A 23,200-nucleotide genomic window follows, 5' to 3' on the forward strand; every position below is an offset into this window, starting at 1 on the left:
GGGTAAAAATATAAGAGGAATTAAGTAAATCACATTTAGAGAAGATGATATGGATACCTCATAGGTTCCGAACATTAGATGTAGACACGAGTAAGTTGACAAGGATAGTACTGGACACGTGATATAGAATACACAGTAAGAAAAAATGGAAATATAATTCACTGTTGATTCCATTAGAGGGTACAGAATTTTTTGCATCGGGAAATGTTAAAATAGGGGGAAAACTATTAAACTATAAAACTATTTAAACTATTAAACTATTAACTATCAAACTATTTTTGATACTTGTCAGATGGGTACAATAATGCTGACTGATACTATCTTTTTTTTCCATGGTTATCCATTGTATCTTGCACAATGTCCAGGGTTTCAACTCTCCAAATAAGCGTAAAACTGCCTTCCTCCAGTATAAACGCCTAGGGGCAAAAAATGTTTTATTACAGGAAACTCATTTTGCAGCTGCCAAACACCTACATATTTTTACAAATCTTACAAACGGGTTTTACACTCTACATTCTACTAAAAGCAGAGGAGTGGTGATTTTTCTACACAATTCATTCCCCTTTGATATTCAACATGTCCATCGTGATCCCGATAGCAGATTTATCATTCTTAAAGGCACCCTCTCGGGTCGTGAACTCACGATCGCTAATGTTTATGCACCAAATTCGGCGCAAGCATCCTTCTTTTCCCATTTTTTCAAAGTTCTTCATGGGTTTCTGTCCCCTCATTTATTGGTGGGAGGTGATTTTAATTTGGTAGCTAACCCCCTTCTAGACAGAAGCTCATCCTCACCATCCTCCCAGGCCTTCCCAAAATCTCTTACCAAAAAATTAGAAACACTTCAACTGGTAGACTCTTGGATGGCACACAATGTAGGAGCTAGGGATTATTCATTCTACTCCTACCCACATGACTCCTATGCTAGGCTGGATTATATCTATTGCTCCCCCATTCTGTTAGCTAACCCTAAGAAGGCATGCATTCATTTAAGTCTCTGGTCTCTGGCACTTCCATAGGTCTAGCACCCACTCCCTACTCCTGGCGACTTAAGGACTCCATGCTTATGGATATTAATTCCTGCCAAGAAGTAGTTACTTCCCTCCAGGACTACTTTCAGCTGAACACAACCCCTGTCATTTCTCCGGCTACTTTGTGGGTAGCCCACATGGCGGTTCTACGAGGCCGCCTTATTTCTGTGGAAATATCTAGGAATAGGGAGCGGTGGTAACAAATTCAGAAACTTACCCAAGAATTAGAAACACATTATAGAGTTCATGTTGGCAATCCATCTCTCCTGAACAAAACAATCATATCGTAAAAGTGTCTAGAATTGAATGCTTTTCTTTCCCAGAGAACTGAAAAAGCTCTACGTTGGTTGAAGGCCTCGTTTTTATTACATAGCAACTCTGCGTCTACTATGTTCCTACAGAAATGAAACCACTCTATACGGCCCCCACATAAATTACGAACTAAAAATGACAACATCTCTCTACCTCATGAAATATTTTTGAAAAATTTTATTCCACCCTATTAGCTCCCCCACAATCATCTTCCACTCCCCCAAATGGCTCATGGCTTGACTCTATACCCCTCCCTTCTCTCACACCCTCTCAGATATCCGCCGTCACCGCCCCATGTACCTTGGAGGAAATAACCCGTGCGATTAGCACACTAAGAATTTCCACAGCACCGGGCCCTGATGGTTTCAGGGCTAGTTATTATAAACATTTTGCTCCTACATTGGATCCCTTTTTGATGTCGTTATTCAAAGATGTTTTGCAGGGCGGCAGGTTTCCTGAGGAGATGCTGTTGGCTAATATGTCTCTATTACCTAAACCCCTAAAAGATCATCTTCTACCTCAAAACTATAGACCAATCTCAGTAATGAACAATGATCTGAAAATATTCAACCGCATCCTGGCAGATAGATCGACCCTTATTATCTCCTCCTCAGTCTCACCAGACCAATCAGGATTTATCCTGGACAGACTTATCACGGACAACATTCGTCTCACACTAAATGTTATTCAGGATGCCAATTTACATTGTAAAGAAGTTTTATTACTAAGCCTAGACATTAACAAAGCCTTTGATAGTGTCCTCTGGCCCTATTTATTTTCACTACTGCAGAAGATGGGCTTCAGTGACTAACTTCTGTCCAGTGTATATGCTTTGTATGCCTCTCCCCAAGTGAGAATTAAGCTCCCAGGATGCAATTCCGATTTTTTTTACACTGGGCAGGGGTACCCATCAGGGCTGTCCTCTTTCGCCCTTACTATTTGCGCTTGTTTTGGAACCCTTGGCAATTGCAATACGATCACACCCAGACATCTCTGGATATCCATTATTGGTCTCACAATTTAAATTATGTATGTATGCAGATGATGTTATGCTTTTCCTTACTAACCCATTAGTATCATTGCCTAATTTATGCACATTATTGAATGACTTTGCAACCGTATTGGGTCTTACTGTAAATTTTACTAAATCAGTAGTTATGCCTGAGCAGACTCTTTTCCATTTCGTTGGGCCACAGACCTAGGTATCTACCTCACTCCCAACTACTCAAAACTATTTGCTGTTAATTACCCACCATGTGTGTCACGCCTCTCTACTCTGTTGAAGATCTGGCATGGATACCCTATCTCATTTTTGGGCAGGGTCACGGCAGTTAAAATTAATGTCTTGCCTAAATTACTTTACTTAATTCAAGCACTCCCAATCCCTGTTTCGAATACATTCCTAGACCGCTTTCAACGGATGATTAACAAATTTATTTGGCGTAACAGATGCCCTCGTTTTGCTTAATCAGTATTATACCAGTCGCAATGGGTTGGAGGCCTCGGACTTCCCAGTTTTTGGCTTTACTACCTGTTGGCCCATTTCGCACAGCTATCACAATGAGCGACTATTAATTCCCAGGTCCCTTGGATCAGATTTTAATCTTAGTCTATATGTCCATTCTATCTACCAGGCATATTATGGACAAAAACTTCCCCCTGATCATTATTGGCCTATAATTCCATTGTTGCCCAATCATTGATACTTTGGTCTCGATATAAACTTAAATTAAATCTTGTCTCTTCTATCTCGCCAGGTTCATCATTTTTTCGCGACCCAAGTTTTATCACAGCATTCTCATGTCCACAGGCATTTCATTGGTGGTATGATAGATCCTTTATCAGGTTATCTGACTTTCAAAGAGGAGGATCGTATATCACTATTGAGATGCTACGTATACTTTTCGATATCCCGCTTCGAGAATATTATCATTACTGACAGATTAGACATTTTTTCAACTCACATTGTGGTCTGACACCTTCATCTCCGATCTAATTTTTCGAACCTAATAGCCGTGACTCTCCTAGGGGCAGGATTTGTATCGCCGCTTTTCGGTTACTACCTTTCCCGCACCCCCTCTTTATGTACAAAAATTGGAGGTGGATAGTGGTGTCATTTTTTCAGATGAGGATTGGGATCCCATGGTGGATAATATACGTAAGAGCTCTCGATCTCTTTCTGTTCGTGAGACGACCCTCAAGGTATTGACCTGATGGTATTATACCCCATCTAGACTACATGTCACTTGTTTCTGGGGCTGTGGCCTTGCTGGTACCCTAGTGCATATATTTTGGGCCTGCCCAAGCCTCTCATAGGTGTGGCACAAGATCTCTGAAATGGCCTCTGCTGTGGCAGGTGGGAAAGAAGGAAAGAGGGAAAGAAGTAAAAAGGGAAAGAAGTAAAGAAGATAGGAAGCAAAAAAGGAAAATGAGAATGCAGTAAGGAATGAGGGAAAGAAGGAAAGAAGATGGAGGGAAAGAAGGAAAAAGAGAAAGAAAGAAGGAAGGAGGGAAAGAAGAAAGGTGGCAGGAAGGAAAGCAGGAAGGAGGGAGAGGAAGAAAGAGAAAGAAGGAAGGAGAGAAAGAAGGATGGAAAGCAGGAAGGAAGAAAAGATTGAGAGAGGGAAAGAAAGATGGAAAGAAAGGTGGATAAGAAAGAATTAGGGAAAAAAGAAAGGAGGAATGAGGGAAGGAAGGATGGAGGGAAAGAAGAAGGGAAAGACGAAAGGAGGGAAAGACGAAAGGAGGTAAAGACGAAAGAAGGGAAAGGAAAGAAAGAAAGAAACAAAGAAAGAAAGAGAGAAAAAGAAAGAAAGAAAGGAAAAAAGAAAGAAAAGGTAAAGGAGGAAAGAAGGAAAGAGGGAAAAAAGGATGGAGGTAAAATAAGACAGAAAGCAGGAGAAAAAGAAATACTGGAAAAGAAAGAGTGAAGGAAGGGAAAAGGGAAAGAAAAAAAAGAGGGAAAGAAGGAAGGGGGAATGAAGGAAAAAAGGAAAGAGGGATAAAAGGAAAGAGTGAAAGAAAGTAGGATGGAAAGAAGGAAAGAGGGTAGGACGAAAGGAGGGAAAGATGGAAGGAGGGAAAGAAGGCAATAGCGAAAGAAAAGAGGAAGGAAGAAAAGAAAGAAGAAAGCATGGAAATAAAGAGGGAAAGAAGGAAAAAGGGAAGGAGGAAAAGAAAGAGCGAGGGAAAAAAAAGAAAGTGTGATGGAGGAAGGAGGGAGAAAAAGAAGGACAAATAGACGAGAAGAGGAGGAGAAAGAAAGAGGGAAAAAAAAAGAGGGAAGGAAAGAGAGAAAGAAAGATGGAAGTAGGAAGGAAGGAGGGAAAGAAATGGAAAGAAGAAAGGAGGGGAAGAAGGAAAGTGGGAAGGAGGGAAAGAAAGAAGGAAGGAGAAAGGAAAATAAAAGGAAGGAGGGAAAATAAAAAAGGAGGTAGAAAATGAAGGCGGTAGAAAACGAAAGAGGTAGAGAAGACAGGAAGGAGATAAGGGAGGATGGAAAGAAAGAAGAAGGGAAAGAATGAAAAAGAAAGAAAGAGAAAGAAAGAAAGGAGAGAGAGAAAGAAAGGAGAGAAAAAGAAAGAAAGCAAGAAAGAAAGAAAGGAGAGAAAAAGAGAAAGAAAGAAAGGAGAGAGAGAGAAAGAAAGAAAGAAAAAGAAAGAGAGAAAGAGAAAAAGAAAGAAAGATGGAGAGAAAGAAAGAGAAAGGAAGAAAGAGAGAAAGAAAGAACATAAGAAAGAGAGAATGAAAGAGAGAAAGAAGGAGAGAAGGAAGGAGGGAGAGAAGGAAATAGCGAAAGAAAGAGGGAAATAAGGAACTAGGGAAAGAAAGAGAAGGAGGGATAGAACGAAATAGGGAAAGAAAGAAAGACGGAAAGAAGGCAAAGGGGAAAGAAAGAAAGAGGGAAATAAGGAAGGAAGGAAAGAGGGAAGGAGGAAAAGCAGAATAGAAAGAAAGGAGGATGGAAGGAGAGAAGGAAGGAGGGAGAGAAGGAAAGAGGGAAAGAAAGAAATAGGAAAGAGAAAGAAGGAAGGAGGGAAAGATGAAAGGAAAGAAAGAAAGACAGAAAGAAAAAATGGAAAGAGGGAAGGAGGGAAAGAAGTAAGGAGGCATGAGGGAACAAAGGAAGGAGGGAAATTAGGAAGGAGGAAAGATTGAAATAAGGAAGTAGGTAAAGAATGAAAAAGGGAAAGAAGGATGGAGGGAAAAAAAAGATGGAAAGAAGGAAGGAGAGTAAGAATGAGGGAAAGAAGGAAGGAAGGAGGGAAAGAAATGGAAAGAAGAAAGGAGGGGAAGAAGGAGGGAGAGAAGGAAGGAGAAAGGAAAATAAAAAGGAAGGAGGGAAGATAAAAAAGGAGGTAGAAAACGAAAGAGGTAGAGAAGAAAGGAAGGAGATAAGGAAGGATGGAGAGAAAGAAGGGAAAGAAGGAAGGAGGGAAGGAAGTAAAGGCAAAAGGAGGGAAATATGAAGGAAGGGAAAGAAGAAAGGAGACAAAGAAAGGAAAAAATAAAGAAAGAAGGTTGGTAAAGGAGGAAAGTGGGAAAGAGGGAAAAAAGGATGGAGGTAAAATAAGACAGAAAGAAGGAGAAAAAGATATACTGGAAAAGAAAGAGTGAAGGAAGGGAAAAGGGAAAGGAAAAAAAGAGGGAAAGAAGGAAGGGGGAATGAAGGAAAAAAGGAAAGGGGGATAAAAGAAAGAGTGAAAGAAAGTAGGTTGGAAAGAAGGAAAGAGGGCAGGACAAAAGGAGGGAAAGATGGAAGGAGGGAAAGAAGGCAATAGCGAAAGAAAAGAGGAAGGAAGAAAATAAAGAAGAAAGCATGGAAATAAAGAGGGAAAGAAGGAAAAAGGGAAGGAGGAAAAGAAAGAGCAAGGGAAAAAAAAGGAAGTGTGATGGAGGAAGGAGGGAGAAAAAGAAGGACAAAGAGACGGGAAGAATAAGAGAAAGAAAGAGGGAAAAAAGTAAGAGGGAAGGAAAGAGAGAAAGAAAGATGGAAGTAGGAAGGAAGGAGGGAAAGAAATGGAAAGAAGGAGAAAGGAAAATAAAAGGAAGGAGGGAAAATAAAAAAGGAGGTAGAAAACGAAAGAGGTAGAGAAGACAGGAAGGAGATAAGGGAGGATGGAAAGAAAGAAGAAGGGAAAGAAGGAAGGAAAGAAAGAAAGAAAGGAGAGAAAGAAAGGAAAGAAAGGAGAGAAAAAGAAAGAAAGAAAGAAAAAGAGAAAGAAAGAAGGAAAGAAAGAAGGAGAGAAAGAAAGAAAGAGAAAAAGAATAAAGAGAAAAAGAGATAGAAAGAAAGAGAAAAAGAAAGAAAGAAAGGAGAGAATGGAGAGAAAGAAAAGAAGAGAGAGAGAGAGAAAGAAAGAAAGAGAAAAAGAAAGAAAAGAAAAAGAGAAAGAAAAAGAGAGAAAGAAAGGAGAGAAAGAAAGAAAGGAGAGAGTGGAAAGAGAGAAAAAGAAAGAAAGAAAGGAGAGAAAGAAGAAAGGAGAGAAAGAAGAAAGAAAGAAAGAAAGAGAACATAAGAAAGAGAGAATGAAAGAGAGAAAGAAAGAAAATAAGAAAGAAGAAGGAGAGAAGGAAGGAGGGAGAGAAGGAAATAGCGAAAGAAAGAAAGACGGAAATAAGGAACTAGGGAAAGAAAAAGGAGGGATAGAACGAAATAGGGAAAGAAAGAAAGACGGTAAGAAGGCAAGGGGGAAAGAGGGAAAGAGGGAAGGAGGAAAAGCAGAATAGAAAGAAAGAAGGAGGATGGAAGGAGAGAAGGAAGGAGGGAGAGAAGGAAATAGGAAAGAGAAATAAGGAAGGAGGGAAAGAAAGAAAGACAGAAAGAAAAAATGGAAAGAGGGAAGGAGGGAAAGAAGTAAGGAGGCATGAGGGAACAAAGGAAGGAGGGAAATTAGGAAGGAGGAAAGATTGAAATAAGGAAGTAGGTAAAGAATGAAAAAGGGAAAGAAGGATGGAGGGAAAAAAAAGATGGAAAGGAAGGAGAGTAAGAACGAGGGAAAGAAAGAAGGAAGGAGGGAAAGAAATGGAAAGAAGAAAGGAGGGGAAGAAGGAAAGTGGGAAGGAGGGAGAGAAGGAAGAAGAAGGGAAAATAAAAAAGGAGGTAGAAAACGAAAGAGGTAGAGAAGAAAGGAAGGAGATAAGGAAGGATGGAGAGAAAGAAGAAGGGAAAGAAGGAAGGAGGGAAGGAAGTAAAGACAAAAGGAGGGAAATATGAAGGAAGGGAAAGAAGAAAGGAGACAAACAAAGAAAGAAAGGAAAAAAGAAAGAAAGAAGTTTGGTAAAGGACGAAAGTGGGAAAGAAGGAAAGAGGGAAAAAAGGATGGAGGTAAAATAAGACAGAAAGAAGGAGAAAAAGAAATACTGGAAAAGAAAGAGTGAAGGAAGGGAAAAGGGAGAGGAAAAAATAAGGGAAAGAAGGAAGGGGAAATGAAGGAAAAAGGGAAGGAGGGATAAAAGGAATGAGTGAAAGAAAGTAGGATGGAAAGAAGGAAAGAGGGAAGGACGAAAGGAGGGAAGGATGGAAGGAGGGAAAGAAGGCAATAGCGAAAGAAAGAAAGAGGGAAAGAAGGCAAGAGGCAAAGAAGGCAAAAGGCAAAGAAGGCAAGAGGGAAAGAAGGCAAGAGGGAAAGAAGGCAAGAGGGAAAGAAGGCAAGAGGGAAAGAAGGCAAGAGGGAAAGAAGGCAAGAGGGAAAGAAAGAAGTAGGGAAAGAAAAAGGGAAAGAATGAAGGGGGAAAGAAGGAAATAGGGGAAAAAGGAAAGAGGATAAGAAAGGAGGGAAAGAAAGGAGGAAAAGATGGAAGGAGGGAAAGAAAGAGGGAAAAAATGGAGGTAGAAAAGGAAAGAGGGAGAGAGGGAAGAATGGAGAAATAAAGAAAGAAAGAAAGGAGGAAAAGAGGAGAAAAAGAAAGGAAAGAGGGAAAAAAGGAGGAAAAGAAAGAGGGAAAGAAAGTAGGAGGGAAAGATGGAAGAAGGAAGGAAGGAGAGAAGGAAGGAGGGAGAGAAGGAAATAGCGAAAGAAAGAAAGAGGGAAATAAGGAACTAGGGAAAGAAAAAGAGGGAGGGATAGAACGAAATAGGGAAAGAAAGAAAGAGGGAAATAAGGAAGGAGGGAAAGAGGGAAGGAGGAAAAGCAGAAAAGAAAGAAAGGAGGACAGAAAGAAGGAAGGAGGATGGAAGGAGGGAGAGAAGGAAAGAGAGAGAGAAAGAAATAGGAAAGAGAAAGAAGGAAAGATGGAAGGAAAGAAAGTAGGACGGAAAGAAGGAAGAAAGAAAAAATGGAAAGAGGGAAGGAGGGAAAGAAGTAAGGAGGAATGAGGGAACAAAGGAAGGAGGGAAAGAAGGAAAGATTGAAAAAAGGAAGTAGGTAAAGAATGAAAAAGGGAAAGAAGGATGGAGGGAAAAAAAAGATGGAAAGAAGGAAGGAGAGTAAGAACGAGGGAAAGAAGGAAGGAAGGAGGGAAAGAAATGGAAAGAAGAAAGGAGGGGAAGAAGGAAAGTGGGAAGGAGGGAAAGAAGGAAGGAGAAAGGAATATAAAAGGAAGGAGGGAAAATAAAAAAGGAGGTAGAAAATGAAAGAGGTAGAGAAGAAAGGAAGGAGATAAGGAAGGATGGAGGGAAGGAAGGAAGGAAGGAGGGAAATATGAAAGAAGGGAAAGAAGAAAGGAGACAAAGAAAGAAAGGAAAAAAGAAAGAAAAAAGGTTGGTAAAGGAGGAAAGTGGGAAAGAAGGAAAGAGGGAAAAAAGGAGAAAAAGAAAGAGTGAAGGAAGGGAAAAGGGAGAGGAAAAAAAGAGGGAAAGAAGGAAGGGGGAATGAAGGAAAAAAGGAAGGAGGGATAAAAGGAAAGAGTGAAAGAAAGTAGGATGGAAAGAAGGAAAGAGGGAAGGACGAAAGGAGGGAAAGATGGAAGGAGGGAAAAAAGGCAAGAGAGAAAGAAGGCAAGAGGGAAAGAAGGCAAGAGGGAAAGAAGGCAAGAGGGAAAGAAGGAAGTAGGGAAAGAAGGAAGGAGGGAAAGAGGATAAGAAAGGAGGGAAAGAAAGGAGGGAAAGATGGAAGGAGGGAAAGAAAGAAGGAAGGAGAGATAGAAGGAGGTAGAGAAGGAAGAATGGAGAAAAAGGAGGGAAAGAAAGAAAGAAAGAAAGAAAGAGAAAAAGAAAGGAGGAAAAGAAAGGAAATAGGGAAAAAGGAAAGAGGGAAAGATGGAAGGAGGGAAAGAAAGATGGAAGATAGAAAGAAGGAAGGAGAGATGGGAGGGAAAAAATAGAGGTAGAAAAGGAAAGAGGGAGAGAACAAAAGGTAGGAGAGAGGGAAGAATGAAGAAAGAGAGAAAGAAAGAGAAAGGAGGAAAGAGGGGAAAAAGGATGGAGAATAAATATGACAGAAAAAAGGAGGAAAAGAAAGAGGGAAAGAAAGTAGGAGAGAAACATGGAAGGAGGAAAGAAGGAAGGAGGGAGAGAGAGAAGGAAAGAGGGAAAGAAGGAGAGAAGGAAGGAGAGAGAGAGAAGGAATTAGGGAAAGAAAGAGGGAAATAAGGAACTAGGGAAAGAAAAAGAAGGAGGGATAGAACGAAATAGGGAAAGAAAGTAAGACGGAAAGAAGGCAAGGGGGAAAGAAAGAAAGAAAGAGGGAAATAAGGAAGGAGGGAAAGAAGGAAAGAGGGAAGGAGGAAAAGCAGAATAGAAAGAAAGAAGAAGGATGCAAAGAAGGAAGGAGGATGGAAGGAAAGAAGGAAGGAGGGAGAGAAGGAAAGAAATAAAGATGGAAAGAAAGAAGAAAAAAAAATGGAAAGAGGGAAAGAAGTAAGGAGGAATGAGGGAACGAAGGAAGGAGGGAAATCAGGAAGGAGGGAGAGAAGGAAAGATTGAAATAAGGAAGTAGGTAAAGAATGAAAAAGGGAAAGAAGGATGGAGGGAAAAAAAGACGGAAAGAAGGAAGGAGAGAGAACGAATGAGGGAAAGAAGGTAGGAGCCAAAGAAATAAAGAGGGAAAGGAGGAAGGAAGGAAAGAAGGAAGGAGGGAGAGAAGGAATGAGAGAAAGAAGGGAGCAGGGAGAGAAACAGGGAAAGAAGGGAGGAGGGGAAAAAGGAATGATTCAAAGATAGATGGAGGAAAAAAAGAAAAGAGGGAAGGAAGAAAAAAAAGAAGGAAGGAAAGAAAAATGGGAGAAAGGAGGGAGATAATAAAGGAGGGAAAGAGAGAAAAAGAAAGAAAGAGAAAGAAAGAGAAGGAAAGAGGGGAAAAAGGAAAGAGGGAAAAAAGGATGGAGAATAAATAAGACAGAAAAAAGGAGGAAAAGAAAGATGGAAAGAAAGTAGGAGGGAAACATGGAAGGAGGAAAGAAGGAACACTTTAAAAAATAACTCAAGCAACCTGTTACCACCACTTAATTAAATGTGTATTTCCAAGATACAAATCCTAATTTATTGGTTTAAATAAACTTTTTCATTTTAAAACCTACTTTCATGAGTTGTGTTGAAATGATAATATTGGAAATTACAGCAACTTAATATTGTGTGTCATGTACAGTTACATTTCTGCATTCATTGTTGTACAATGAAATTTAAGTTAAGGTACCTTAATAAATTTGACTTGGTAACTTAATTTTGCTCTACATTGCGAGCTGCAATGCAAGTCTCCACCCCCATTCACTTAACACAAAACAAGTCTAGGCCTGTTAGGAACTGCTGCACAGAGACATTTTAAAGGTGAGAATAATTTGCTTTAAAAAGAAAGTCTACTATATGGAATTACTTATAGCTAGTGGACTAACAGTTAAAAGGCCACATTGGCTAACATTCCCCCCTGGGGGCCCCAATCTCTTGCTTGTTTATCCAGTGTTGCTTTTGCTGCAGGAGATGGCATGAATATAGTAGTGGCATTTAGGATTTGTTCTTGAATTACTGTTATGTTGTGATACAACATAACAACTTTGTATTTCTCCTGGTCTTCAAAGCTGCATGCCAAATGTGTAATGAGTGTGATTTTGTTTGATAATGTGTGTGATTTTGTACTTCCCTATGTGTGTCTACACTTACAAGATATTTCTGATTAAGGTTTGCATCTGTCCTGTTATTCAGAAACATGGGCTGGGGCTGCAAAATATGTAAATTTGCAACCTCTACAAAAACAGAGCTGTTAAAACATTACAGGCTGCGCCATGGTCACAGTGGGCAACCTTTGCCATGCTTTTACCAAGACTGCTTTTCTTCCTTCAAAACATGGGGTAGTCTTAGATCACATCTATCCAGGAATCACTCCCAGGAAATTAAGGCTAGAGTCCAAGCTGTATAAAATCTCTCTTTTACTTGCAAATGTTGTAGTGCAAGCACAATAGCCACAGAAATAGATCTTTAAACACCTTGGTAAACATTTGAAAAAAAATTAGATTGTCATCTCTGTTTTTAAGAACTGCAATTTCAGCACTAACATTTATGGAACATTTGCTTCCCGCAGAAGTCGAAAGCATACCCCTAACTCACTGCAAGACTTTAAAGAAGACCTACTAAAAAGGTATGCAAGTTCTTCAAATATATATGATTGCAGTGATATGGATGTTTATGATGATGAACCATCTGTTGATGATGGTCAAAATGATAATGAGGTAAGAGATCTACCAAATCTCATTGAACAAAATTTGCTTTGTTGTTTCTAAAACTGGAGAGCATTTATAATGTAACAAACAGGTGCATTGATGAAGTTGTTGAAGAGTTGAATTTTATCTCTCATTCAGCATCAGGTTCCATCAGTAAAGGTATTCTGCAGTCATGTTTGAAAAGGCACAATTGTGAGATTGATAAGTCTATTGTGTCAGCCACAGTGACAGAGCATTGTGATGGCAACCCATTTACCTCTGCTTTGAGTAGTGGAGGGCCACTTTCCTCTGCCTACAAAAGAAGGGTTTACTTTAAGGAACAGTTTGCTGTGGTGGAACCAGTAGAGTATGTGTAACAAACTAGCTCATCCGAGCTGGAAGCGGAGTTCTTCTTTTTCTTGTTCCTTCTGTTATTTGAGGTATTCCTGGGTCTGTAACGGACTGCCTGACAGCACCTCTATCAGTCCCCCGGTAGAGCCTCCCCAGAGTGCGGAGTCTAAGCACCGGAGCACTTGTTCACCAGGGCCCCTGATGGTGGGGATGGACTTGGAGCCCTCCGGTACCAGGTCGCAACTACCAGTTATCTCCAACAGGGGTAGAGGAGTCTGACAGGAGCTCCAGAGAGCTAGGAGTCTGATGTAAGGGAGCCTAGTGATCCCTGTGGGGTGGGTGGATGGATGAGCTAAATCAGAGTCATGCAGGCCGGGTCGGTAACTAGCGGATCGGTAAGGTACAAAACGGTAGGCAAAGGATAGTCGGGTAACACGCAGGGTCAATACCAGGAGGTCAGATCTAAACGGGAACATCCAGGAGCAGACTTAGGCAAGCCAAGGGGTCAGGAAGGGAGAAGGCAACAAGGTCAAAACAATCCAGATCAGAAGTACTCACACACAGGTAACAGGATACAAAGACCATTCGGCAACAAGTGTCTGTGCAGGGCTAGTTTAAATAGCCCGCCCTGCACCTGACAGGCGTAGTCTGGGTCCCAGTGCCTGCCTAGTATTGTCCAGACGACGGGTGCGCCTGGGTCCTAGTGCCCTGCCACCTATACGTCTCGGCAGACACCTACGCATGTGTAGACCCATGCGTCGCGATGGTTCCTGACAGGATCATTCCTCACATCCCCCCTTTCCAGTCCTGAGAGACCAACGTTATCTCCTGACAGATGGTGGGGGTCAGCCCAGGAGAAACATTCCTGGTGGGGCCAGCAGTCTGGGAAGCATTGACCCAAAACGGCGTAAGCCCACACATTATCAAACTGACCAGAGTTATTGCACATTCCTCAGGTCAACCGTATGTTTCATGTCATGTATTATGAAGCTGTAGTTTAATTCAGTTTCCCACTGCCCACTCCCAAAACGTGTAGTAAGAGCCCCCCTCCCCTTTGAGAGGGACTTTTAAGAAGAGACAAGTGAGTTAGAGCTTGTCACACACAGAGATCTCCCAGCAACATTGTAACAAAAGGAGATCAAGAACTCACCCTGCTCTACAACTTGGATCTGCAAACCCAGGCATATGGGCAAGTAACTTAACCCTGTAATCTTCTTCCTAATTATCTCCTTGCTGTGTCTTTATATACATATATATATATTTTTGTGACATCTCTTTGTAAATATTTTATCGCACCTGTTTTGACCCTTTTAGTAATAAATCTTTCTTTCTGAAAGTGTTAAACTGTTTCTAAGCGCTTACTTGCAAATCCCTGCCTTTGAAGAGACGCTACTGTTTGTTATATCTCTGTATAACAGGTCCGCGGGCCGTGCTATATAGATCAATATTTCAATCATTATAGTGAATATTTGATAACGGGAGTTTCCCAGTCTCCGACAAAAGTGGTGGTGGCAGTAGAGGGTTAGTTGCATAATTAACCTGACCCAGTAACAAGCGCATTTAGGCTGCAGGCACCGATTGTAGTCCATTAGCTGGACAATCGCTGTGCAGGGTGCAGCTGGGTGGGGCCTTGTTACGCGCGTCACATCGCGGTTTTAGATCGGCCGGTCCTTCGGTCACGAGTTTTGTTGAGAAGGTCTGGGGTCTGACGCCGTGGGCGTGACGTATTACTGTTAGTCGCGGTCGTGCAATTGTCGCCTGTTGGTGGCAGCGACCGTGGATCCGTGACATATTGTTGGCAGCGTACGTGGCATGATTGCAGTAAGAGCTTCAGTGCAGTGTTAAAAGTTGGCTCTGCACTGAAGGATTGTAACCTTTATGGAAACAGTCCTTAGAAACAAGTGGTGCATATTTTATTTTATATATATGTGTGTATAGAGAGACACATAGCAACAGCTATTTTCTTTTCCTACTTTTCTCTTCTATCTTTACTTGCAATTATGCCTGGTGAAGCAGATTACGAGAAAATGAGCAAAGGTGATTTGAAAGTTGAATGTGCCTCACGAGGATTGGACGTCGGTCGCAAAACTCGTGAAGATTTGATTAGTGATCTAGTGGAATATGATATCCGAGCAAATCAGAACTCGGGGGAACTTGAACATGGAGGGGTTCATGCCAGTGGCTCAGAGACGGCCTCACAGGATGGGCATACAGAGACTGACACTTGCCAAAGGTTAACATCACACCACCACCTGAGTGCGCTAGCACTGTGGTGCCGGGAACCAGCAGAGACTCTTCTCAGATGCAGGAGGCCCTGAAACGCCTCATGGAGACAGATCTGGAGGCATATCTGCGGTACCTTGAACGCCAGGCTGACAGAGAAACTGCGGAACGCCAATCAGCGGCTAACAGAGAAACTGCAGAGCGCCAAGCTGAGCGAGAGGAACGCCAAACAGCATCTGACAGAGAAGCTGCGGAACGCCAAGCTGAGAGAGAGGCGGTGCGGAGGGAAGCTGATCGTCGGCACGAGATGGAGATGGCAAGGCTCCAGCAGCGAGCGGGTCAGAACCTCGGGTCCCTAGATCACAGGGACGCCACTCTTTCTGTGGGCGCAGCCAAGTTTCCAGTAATGGAAAAGGACAGTGACATTGACACGTACTTACTGTCCTTTGAAAAAACGTGCCGTCAGTACCATGTGCCCCAAGCTCAATGGGTTCGGTACCTGACACCAGGGCTACGAGGAAAGGCCCTGGACACGTTTGTTGAATTGCCAGAGGGGCAAGATGATGATTATGAACTTTTAAAAGATGCCATTATCCGGAAGTACCAGATGACCCCGGAAGTGTACCGCAAGCGGTTCAGGTCCATGCAGAAGGAACCTGGGGACTCTTACACGGATGTGGCAAGTCGCTTACGCACCACATTCCGACAGTAGACTAAGGGACTGAAAGCTAATTCCTATGAAGCTTTGGAGGATCTCATGATCCGAGATCAACTCCTGCACATTTGTCCAGCAGACATCAGACAGTTCGTCTTGGAGAGGGAGCCAGCATCTACTACAGCTGCAGCAGACCTGGCAGATACCTTCGTCCGCACGCGAGTGCCTGAACCTCGCAAGGCTCCTCCAAATAGCTAGAAAGGGGGGAAATCATCCCTAGCAACCTCTCCTACTTCGGTGAGTCAAGCTTCACCTCCGCCCAACCCTGCAGCTCTTGGAGCTAAGCCATTCCTGCCTGACACCCGCAGATGTTTCGCCTGTGGGAAAGCCGAACATCTCAGGACCCAGTGTCCTGAGCAGAAGCAGATGACATCATCTGGCCAGCCGGCCAGCAACTCTTCTTCTGTGCTGTTCGTTCGCAGGAAGATGCGGGTAACCCCCGCCAACTTGCAACCCGTTACCGTGGGCAACCGGTCTGCAACTGGTTTCCGGGACACCGGGGCAGAAGTCACCTTGATCCGGCCAGAGCTGATTGAGCCACAGAACCTCATCCCAGGAAAGTTCCTGACCCTCACAGGAGTTGGGGGGACCCGTTCACGCATACCCTGTGCAAAGGTATTCCTAGATTGGGGTGCGGGGAGGGGGATGAGAGAAGTGGGGGTCTCAGCTGAACTGCCCACACCTGTTTTGTTGGGTGCTGACCTAGGCACTCTAGTTTCGTATTATGCTCCTGCCGAGAAGACCCGGAAGGGCCCTTTGGAACTCTCTGGACCAGCCAAGGTACTGTGGACAGATATTGGGGTAATGTCTGGGCCACCGGTGGATGGACAGAGGGAGGGGGCTGGGAATGGTGTCGGGCTACAGGATTCTCCATTAGCTGGAGAACAAGAAGAAATCCCCTTGCCTGGGGAGGTATTGAACTCATGTGTCATTGATATTATGAACGTGACTGTTGAGGATCGTTGTGTTCCATGCCTCAGGCAGCACTGAAAAGTGATTCCCAAAGGAGCTTCAGAGGCCCGCTAGCTGTGAGTTGCCACGCTAAGGAAGGCACACCACAGCTGACTGGGACTTGTAGTTCCCCACTTCAGGCAGCCCTGAAAAGTGAGTCCCAAAGGACCTTCAGAGGTAAGCTGGCTGGGACTTGCAACTGTGGGAAAGCCGGACATCTCAGGACCCAGTGTCCTGAGCAGAAGCAGAAAAGTGAGTCTCAAAGGACCTTCAGAGGTAAGCTAACTGAGATTTGTAGTCCCACAGGGAAGAAGGCTCTGGAAAGCCATTCAAATGGAAATTTTAGTCCAGGGCTAGGTGTGGACCCCCCTGCTGGGGAGAATAAACAAAAGACTGGCCTAGTCACTGGGGGTTGGGAGCCTGAAAGCCTGACAGTTAATCTCTCTTGTCAAGGTGTGTTCACAGGCAGACAGACAGAGGTCAGAGGCAGCAGGCCTTGATTACGAGTGGAAGGAAGGTTGATGCTTGGGTTACAGAAAAAGGGCCGCCGGGCCCAGACCCAATCACCCTTCCCTGGCACCCGGGTTCCGGAGCTGCTGCCCAGGGCTTTGATAGATGGTGTCTGGATTCAGAAGGTGCCGGTTGACTGGGCCACAGAGGCAAAGGGAATGGCACAGTCAGGAATCCAGGGGTCAGCTAGAGTCTGGGCGACACTGAATGCCAGCCCTGTGTTTGTGGCCTACCCCATGCCCAGGAGCCATGAGGTAATGGAGCATCTGGAAGGTGCCTACTGTTTTGCCATCATGGACCTGAGCAAGGAGTATGGGCCACCTTCTCTAACCCAGCAAGCTCAAGACGAGGCAGCCTTCACTACCCCATGTGGCTTGCCTGAGTCCACGGGAAAGCTAGTTGGGGTTGAGAATGCACCGACCGCCACTCCAGCGGTCAGGAATGGCCCACAATGCGCAGTGGACCTGGGTGCAGTTGTCCACTTGATCTGGGAAGAGCCACTTGGGCCCCTGTCACTAGTCTGGAACCAACCGCCCGTGCCCAGTCTGACAGTCAAGAAGGGTAACTGTCAGAGGGGCATGTCAGTGGTTCAGTTTAGGAACCCGTCAGTAAGAAGAGACCCCCAGAGGTCTGGGCGTGGGGAGACTGAGGCAGTTGAGGCCTGGTCTGCTCCCCAGGCCAAAAAGCAGGTTACGTCAGTCACGGGTACAGCTGGCTACGGTAAGACGCCTGGATGCGATGATCATGGCTCAGCTGGACCTGTGACTGACCTAGCAGACAGGAAACTGGAGGAACTGGTGTCCTGGATGCTAGCAGGTAGCGAGGACTGTCCATCTTGGATGAAGGTACCTGTGGACACCACTGGGAGGCGAGGTCCAGAATTCGCTTATCCGGTTCCGGTGCCCACAGGCGCTACTACCTTCACCCGTGACCACTCACTTGGTCGGCCCAGCAGTGCTGCCGGAGAGAATGGCTTCCTGTTTAGACGGAATTCGGTTCTCCTGCAGTACAGCGGTACCAGGATGTCCCAAGAGGAACCTCTGGGCAGAGGTTGGTGGCGTCAGGAGGGAACGTGTAGCTCCCTCCCTGGCCACCACTTAAGGGGGAGGTGTAACAAACTAGCTCATCCGAGCTGGAAGCGGAGTTCTTCTTTTTCTTGTTCCTTCTGTTGTTTGAGGTATTCCTGGATCATTCCTCACATCCCCCCTTTCCAGTCCTGAGAGACCAACGCCTGGGTCCTAGTGCCCTGCCACCTATACGTCTCGGCAGACACCTACGCATGTGTAGACCCCATGCGTCGCGATGGTTCCTGACAGGATCATTCCTCACATCCCCCCTTTCCAGTCCTGAGAGACCAACGTTATCTCCTGACAGATGGTGGGGGTCAGCCCAGGAGAAACATTCCTGGTGGGGCCAGCAGTCTGGGAAGCATTGACCCAAAACGGCGTAAGCCCACACATTATCAAACTGACCAGAGTTATTGCACATTCCTCAGGTCAACCGTATGTTTCATGTCATGTATTATGAAGCTGTAGTTTAATTCAGTTTCCCACTGCCCACTCCCAAAACGTGTAGTAAGAGCCCCCCTCCCCTTTGAGAGGGACTTTTAAGAAGAGACAAGTGAGTTAGAGCTTGTCACACACAGAGATCTCCCAGCAACATCGTAACAAAAGGAGATCAAGAACTTACCCTGCTCTACAACTTGGATCTGCAAACCCAGGCATATGGGCAAGTAACTTAACCCTGTAATCTTCTTCCTAATTATCTCCTTGCTGTGTATTTATATACATATATATATATTTTTGTGACATCTCTTTATAAATATTTTATCGCACCTGTTTTGACCCTTTTAGTAATAAATCTTTCTTTCTGAAAGTGTTAAACTGTTTCTAAGCGCTTACTTGCAATTCACGAATCCCTGCCTTTGAAGAGACGCTACTGTTTGTTATATCTCTGTATAACAGGTCCGCAGGCTGTGCTATATAGATCAATATTTCAATCATTATAGTGTATATTTGATAACGGGAGTTTCCCAGTCTCCGACGGTGGTGGCAGTAGAGGGTTAGTTGCGTAACTAACCCAACCCAGTAACAAGCGCATTTAGGCTGCAGGCACCGATTGTAGTCCATTAGCTGGACAATCGCTGTGCAGGGTGCAGCTGGGTGGGGCCTTGTTACGCGCGTCACATCGCGGTTTTAGATCGGCCGGTCCTTCAGTCATGAGTTTGTTGAGAAGGTCTGGGGTCTGACGCCGTGGGCGTGACGTATTACTGTTAGTCGCGGTCGTGCAATTGTCGCCTGTTGGTGGCGGCGACCGTGGATCCGTGACAGTATGTACTCAGTAAAGAAGAAAACAAAAGCTTCCAGTATGTCTCTATTATGAAATCACTGCTTTAGATTTTGAACCATCAAGAGATCCTTGATTTCATCTTGCATGAGGGAGAAGCTCAAAATAATGGTGAAACTCAGTAAAGGGCATTTTCTGACGGCATATACTATAAAACAAATACATTGTTTTCTGGCAGTAATCCTACTATTGCTCTTTTTCTCTATATTGATGACTTTGAGATATGCAATCCTCTGGGCACATCCAGGAAAAAGCACAAAATCACAGCTGTGTACTGGGTATTGGCTAATGTCCCTGCACTGCTCAGATCTTCACTTACATCCATCTTCTTTGCAGTGTTCTGCAGGGCAGAGGATGTGAAAAGATTTGGATACAGTACTGTACTGGAGCCACTACTTAAAGATCTTCTTATTTTGGAGGAGGAGGGCCTCTATGTCTCCTCTTTAGGCAAAAGAGTCAAAGGAACAGTTTTTAGTGTTGTTGCAGATAATCTTGGGGCCCATTCTCTTGGTGGGTTGGTTGAAAGCTTCTCCAGTTCTTATGTTTGTAGATTTTGTCAGTGTGAGCAGTCAGAGTTTCAGGTGAAAGAAGTTAGAACAGGAACATTCCAATCTAGAACCAAAGAACAGCATGAAATGCATGTCCAAACTGTGCAGAAAAATTATGCTTTTACTCATGTCTATGGAGTCAAAAAGCAGTGTGCACTTACAGAAAATCTGAAATATTTCACTGTTTTGTCAGGTTATCCACCTGATGTGCTGCATGATCTGTTTGAGGGTATAGTGCCCCTTCAATTATCCCTGTGTCTTCAAGTGTTTATCAAGAGTTCTTGATGAACTCAAACACATCAAAACATTTCCCTTCAAATGGTCTGACAAGACAGATGCTCCACAGCAACTCCCTCTGAAATATTCAACACGGAAAAGTATTGGAGGGAACGCTCATGAAAACTGGTCACTGCTGCAATTCTTGCCCCTCTTAATTGGAACAAAAATCCCAGAGGGTGTTCATGGGAACTCCTTTTAGTGCTTAAAGATATAGTTGAGCTTGTTGTAAGTCATGTTCACACAGAGGAGACTATTTGTTACTTAGACAGTAAAATCTCTGAACACAAACATAGGTTTCTCCAGGTTTTCCCTCAGGAAAAACTAATCCCCAAACATCATTATCTGGAACATTATCCACAACTCATCAGAGCTTTTGGTCCACTGGTGTTACTGTGGACTATGCGGTTTGAAGCCAAACACAGTTTTTTAAGCGTATTGTTAGGCATACTCACAGTTTTCGAAATATTTTGCTGTCACTTTCCATAAAGCATCAGCTGATGGTTGCATATCACCAGCATGGTCCCAGTGTTGTGAAACCTGCCCTGCAGTCCTCAAAACTGTCTACTGTTGATGTTACTCTGCTAGTAGAAGACATCCAGGAAGGTCTGAAAGCTAAATTTCCTGGACATAAAAGTATTCAAATAGCCAACAATGTGTGTTACTGTGGCACAAAGTATGCAGTTGGAATGATTTTGGCTCAAGAGGTGGTCTGACAGAGTTTGGAGAGTTGATCCAAATTGCTGTTGTGAAAGGTACTATTGCATTCATTGTGAAATGCTTAAGTGCTTGGTCAGTTGAGCATCTCAGGAGTATTATCCTTGAGAAAGTGCACACTGTGAAAGTTCTAGCTCACACAGAGCTTTCAGATATATTACCTTTAACACCGTACACTATTAGTGGAAAAAGCATTGTAACCCTAAAACGCTTCATTTATGTTCCATAGATTGTGAAAATATTCTTGATTTGTCAAATCAATTTAAAAGAATAAGTTAATAGGGTGCCAACATGGTTTACCATCATTTGAAATTATGGCACTGACAAGTATTTTGAACATTGTGTTCATTACAGCTTGATCAATGTCACAACCAGTCCATCTACGAGTGATACTTTCAGACCATGATGTCCAGAAACTGACATTACCATCTGGAATTCCTGAGACGGTTGGAGAACTTCAATCAGTTGTTCGTACCACATTTGGGCTTACTGCAGATTTCTGTTTGCCTTTTAAGGATGCTGATTTCGGTAATGAATTTTTCTCCTTGCTCTCAACAACTGACGTTAATGATAAGGACACTATCAAGGTTGTGTATATCCAGCTACCCCCTACAGTAACATTGACCTTGTTAGATGACTCCATCTCAAGCATCATTGAAGGTTCTCTTCAGGCTTCTGATGATGCCTGTTCATCGGTATCCTCCCATGACACTTTGTCTGTTTCTCCAGAATCAATGAAAGAAAGTCCATCCCAGCGATTAAAGGGTTGGCCTTCAGAATTTGCAATTCCCCATTTCTCTAACAGTACAGAGATTCTACTTCAGTCTGGCAACGAAAACTTCAGTAAGTCTGGGATTCTCTTTAGCACCAAAGATCTCATCTCACTACTCCCAGACATTCTTGGAAGATTAGCGGAGGTCATTTATGAGTACACTGCCTATCCATCAAGTGCTCAGCTAAGCCAAGTAGCAGAAGCCCTGGTCAAAACACATCCCTGCCTCAAAGAACCAGGATCTTTCAATGAATGTTATGGATGGATACAGAGCCTCAAATACAAAATGAACAACTTCAGGTCCAAACTTTGAGGTCTTGGATGCCCAGAAATTGAGGTGAACTTACTCAAGATAAAACCAGCACATGACCGATCACCTGCCAAAAATGTTAAAAAACCTAAAAAGGCTGAAGTGAACTACCTACCTCATCATCCACAAGGAGAAACCAATGATAGTTTGGAAAAAGAGAGAATGGACCTCCTACACGAAGTGACAAAAAGAGATAATTGCCAGGTGGTTGCTGAGAAGATGGCCAAGACATTCTCTCTTCGCAGACAAGAAGTCATTTGTGAGGCCCCTGCCATCAAGGATTTCATTGAGCGCTGGCCTGCATTATTTGATGCTACCCAGGTAAAAGAAAGTTCTGCTATCTTTAAATTAATTTGATATTGATTTCCCCATCTGCAGGCAGTCACTGTTTACACACTCAGACCTTTATTAAAATTCAAGGAGAAGTACAGCCAAAGCTCTTTTGGCTGTACTTCTCCTGTGGATCACAGAAGTGCAGTTCTTTCTGCACTCCTGTGACCAGTTATTAGCTGATAGTGGGCTGAACTCTGCTGTTGGCTTTCGTTACACTGGTCCAGGCTGGGGAAAGATCCTGACTTTAAAGTTGGGATCCACCCCAGAGTCTGGAGTGGCACCTGGCTCAGCCACTCATCGAAGCGCTGAGAGCCTGACCCAGCTGTTCCCTCACAGCCCGTGAACACTGGGGGGCAGAGCAGACAGCAGCGACTGAGAGTCATCTCTCTTTGCTCAGAGCAGCTGTGAGAACTTAGCGATCGGCAGTCATGTGATCACTGAGTTCTCACCCTTAGAACCTACAGGGAACAGATGCAGCATCGGACTGATGCTGCATCCACCTAGGTATATTGAGGAAACAAAGCCCTACTTTTAACTTTGAATCACTGTGATGCAGATAAGTAAACAAAACTTTTTGTGCATGGGATACCCATGTGCATGGGATACCCCCCCCCAATACTTATCTCAGCCCAAATTCTATTCTATCCAGTGCTGAGCCCAAGAGCAGCATTGCTGCTCTCTATTTCTCTCCTCACTGGCTCAGAGGCAGTCAGAGCCATTGACTGTTGCAGTCAGTCACAGCCACTGAGGAGAGAGTGGGGGTGGGGCTGAGCCATGCTCTATGTGTCTCCAAGTTCCTCTCTGATGCCCGCCTCACCACCTGCCCCCTCGACCCTATCCCCTCACAATTCCTACGACCTCCCTCCCTCCCTCCCCCTCCATCCTTCGCTCCTTCACCCACATCTTTAATCTATCCCTCTCCTCCGGCACTTTCCCCTCCCCACTGAAGCATGCACACATCACCCCCATACTTAAAAAGCCCTCAATGAGACCTCAAAAAGACCCCAATGACCCGAACAACCTCAGACCCATCTCCCTGCTCCCACTTACATCTAAACTCCTCGAGCGCCTCGTCTACACCCGCCTATGCTCTCACCTCAACGACAACAACCTCCTCGATCCCCTACAGTCTGGCTTCCGCCCCCTACACTCCACCGAAACCGCCTTACTCAAACTCTCCAACGATCTTCTAACCGCCAAAGCTAATGGCCACTATTCAGTGCTCCTACTCCT

At 44.0% G+C, this 23,200-nt stretch overlaps 1 protein-coding gene across 1 annotated transcript in view; it reads left to right on the top strand.

Moving 5' to 3' along the window:
- The first annotated feature begins 484 nt into the window (after nt 1–484).
- The window catches only part of LOC149442003 (uncharacterized), a 29,114-nt gene continuing 6,398 nt past the window's right edge, over nt 485–23,200 (top strand). The window contains 7 exon segments of the mRNA XM_089656646.1: nt 485–4,270; nt 4,874–5,065; nt 6,058–6,415; nt 6,457–6,782; nt 6,994–7,248; nt 8,062–8,214; nt 9,681–11,854. Coding sequence (XP_089512772.1) covers nt 3,977–4,270; nt 4,874–5,065; nt 6,058–6,415; nt 6,457–6,782; nt 6,994–7,248; nt 8,062–8,214; nt 9,681–9,884 — 1,782 coding nt within the window. The 5' untranslated portion in view covers nt 485–3,976 and the 3' untranslated portion in view covers nt 9,885–11,854.

This window comes from Staurois parvus, unplaced genomic scaffold (assembly GCF_062004578.1).
Source record: "Staurois parvus isolate SC_StPar_1 unplaced genomic scaffold, SC_StPar_1.0 ptg000925l, whole genome shotgun sequence".
Lineage (NCBI taxonomy): Eukaryota > Metazoa > Chordata > Amphibia > Anura > Ranidae > Staurois > Staurois parvus.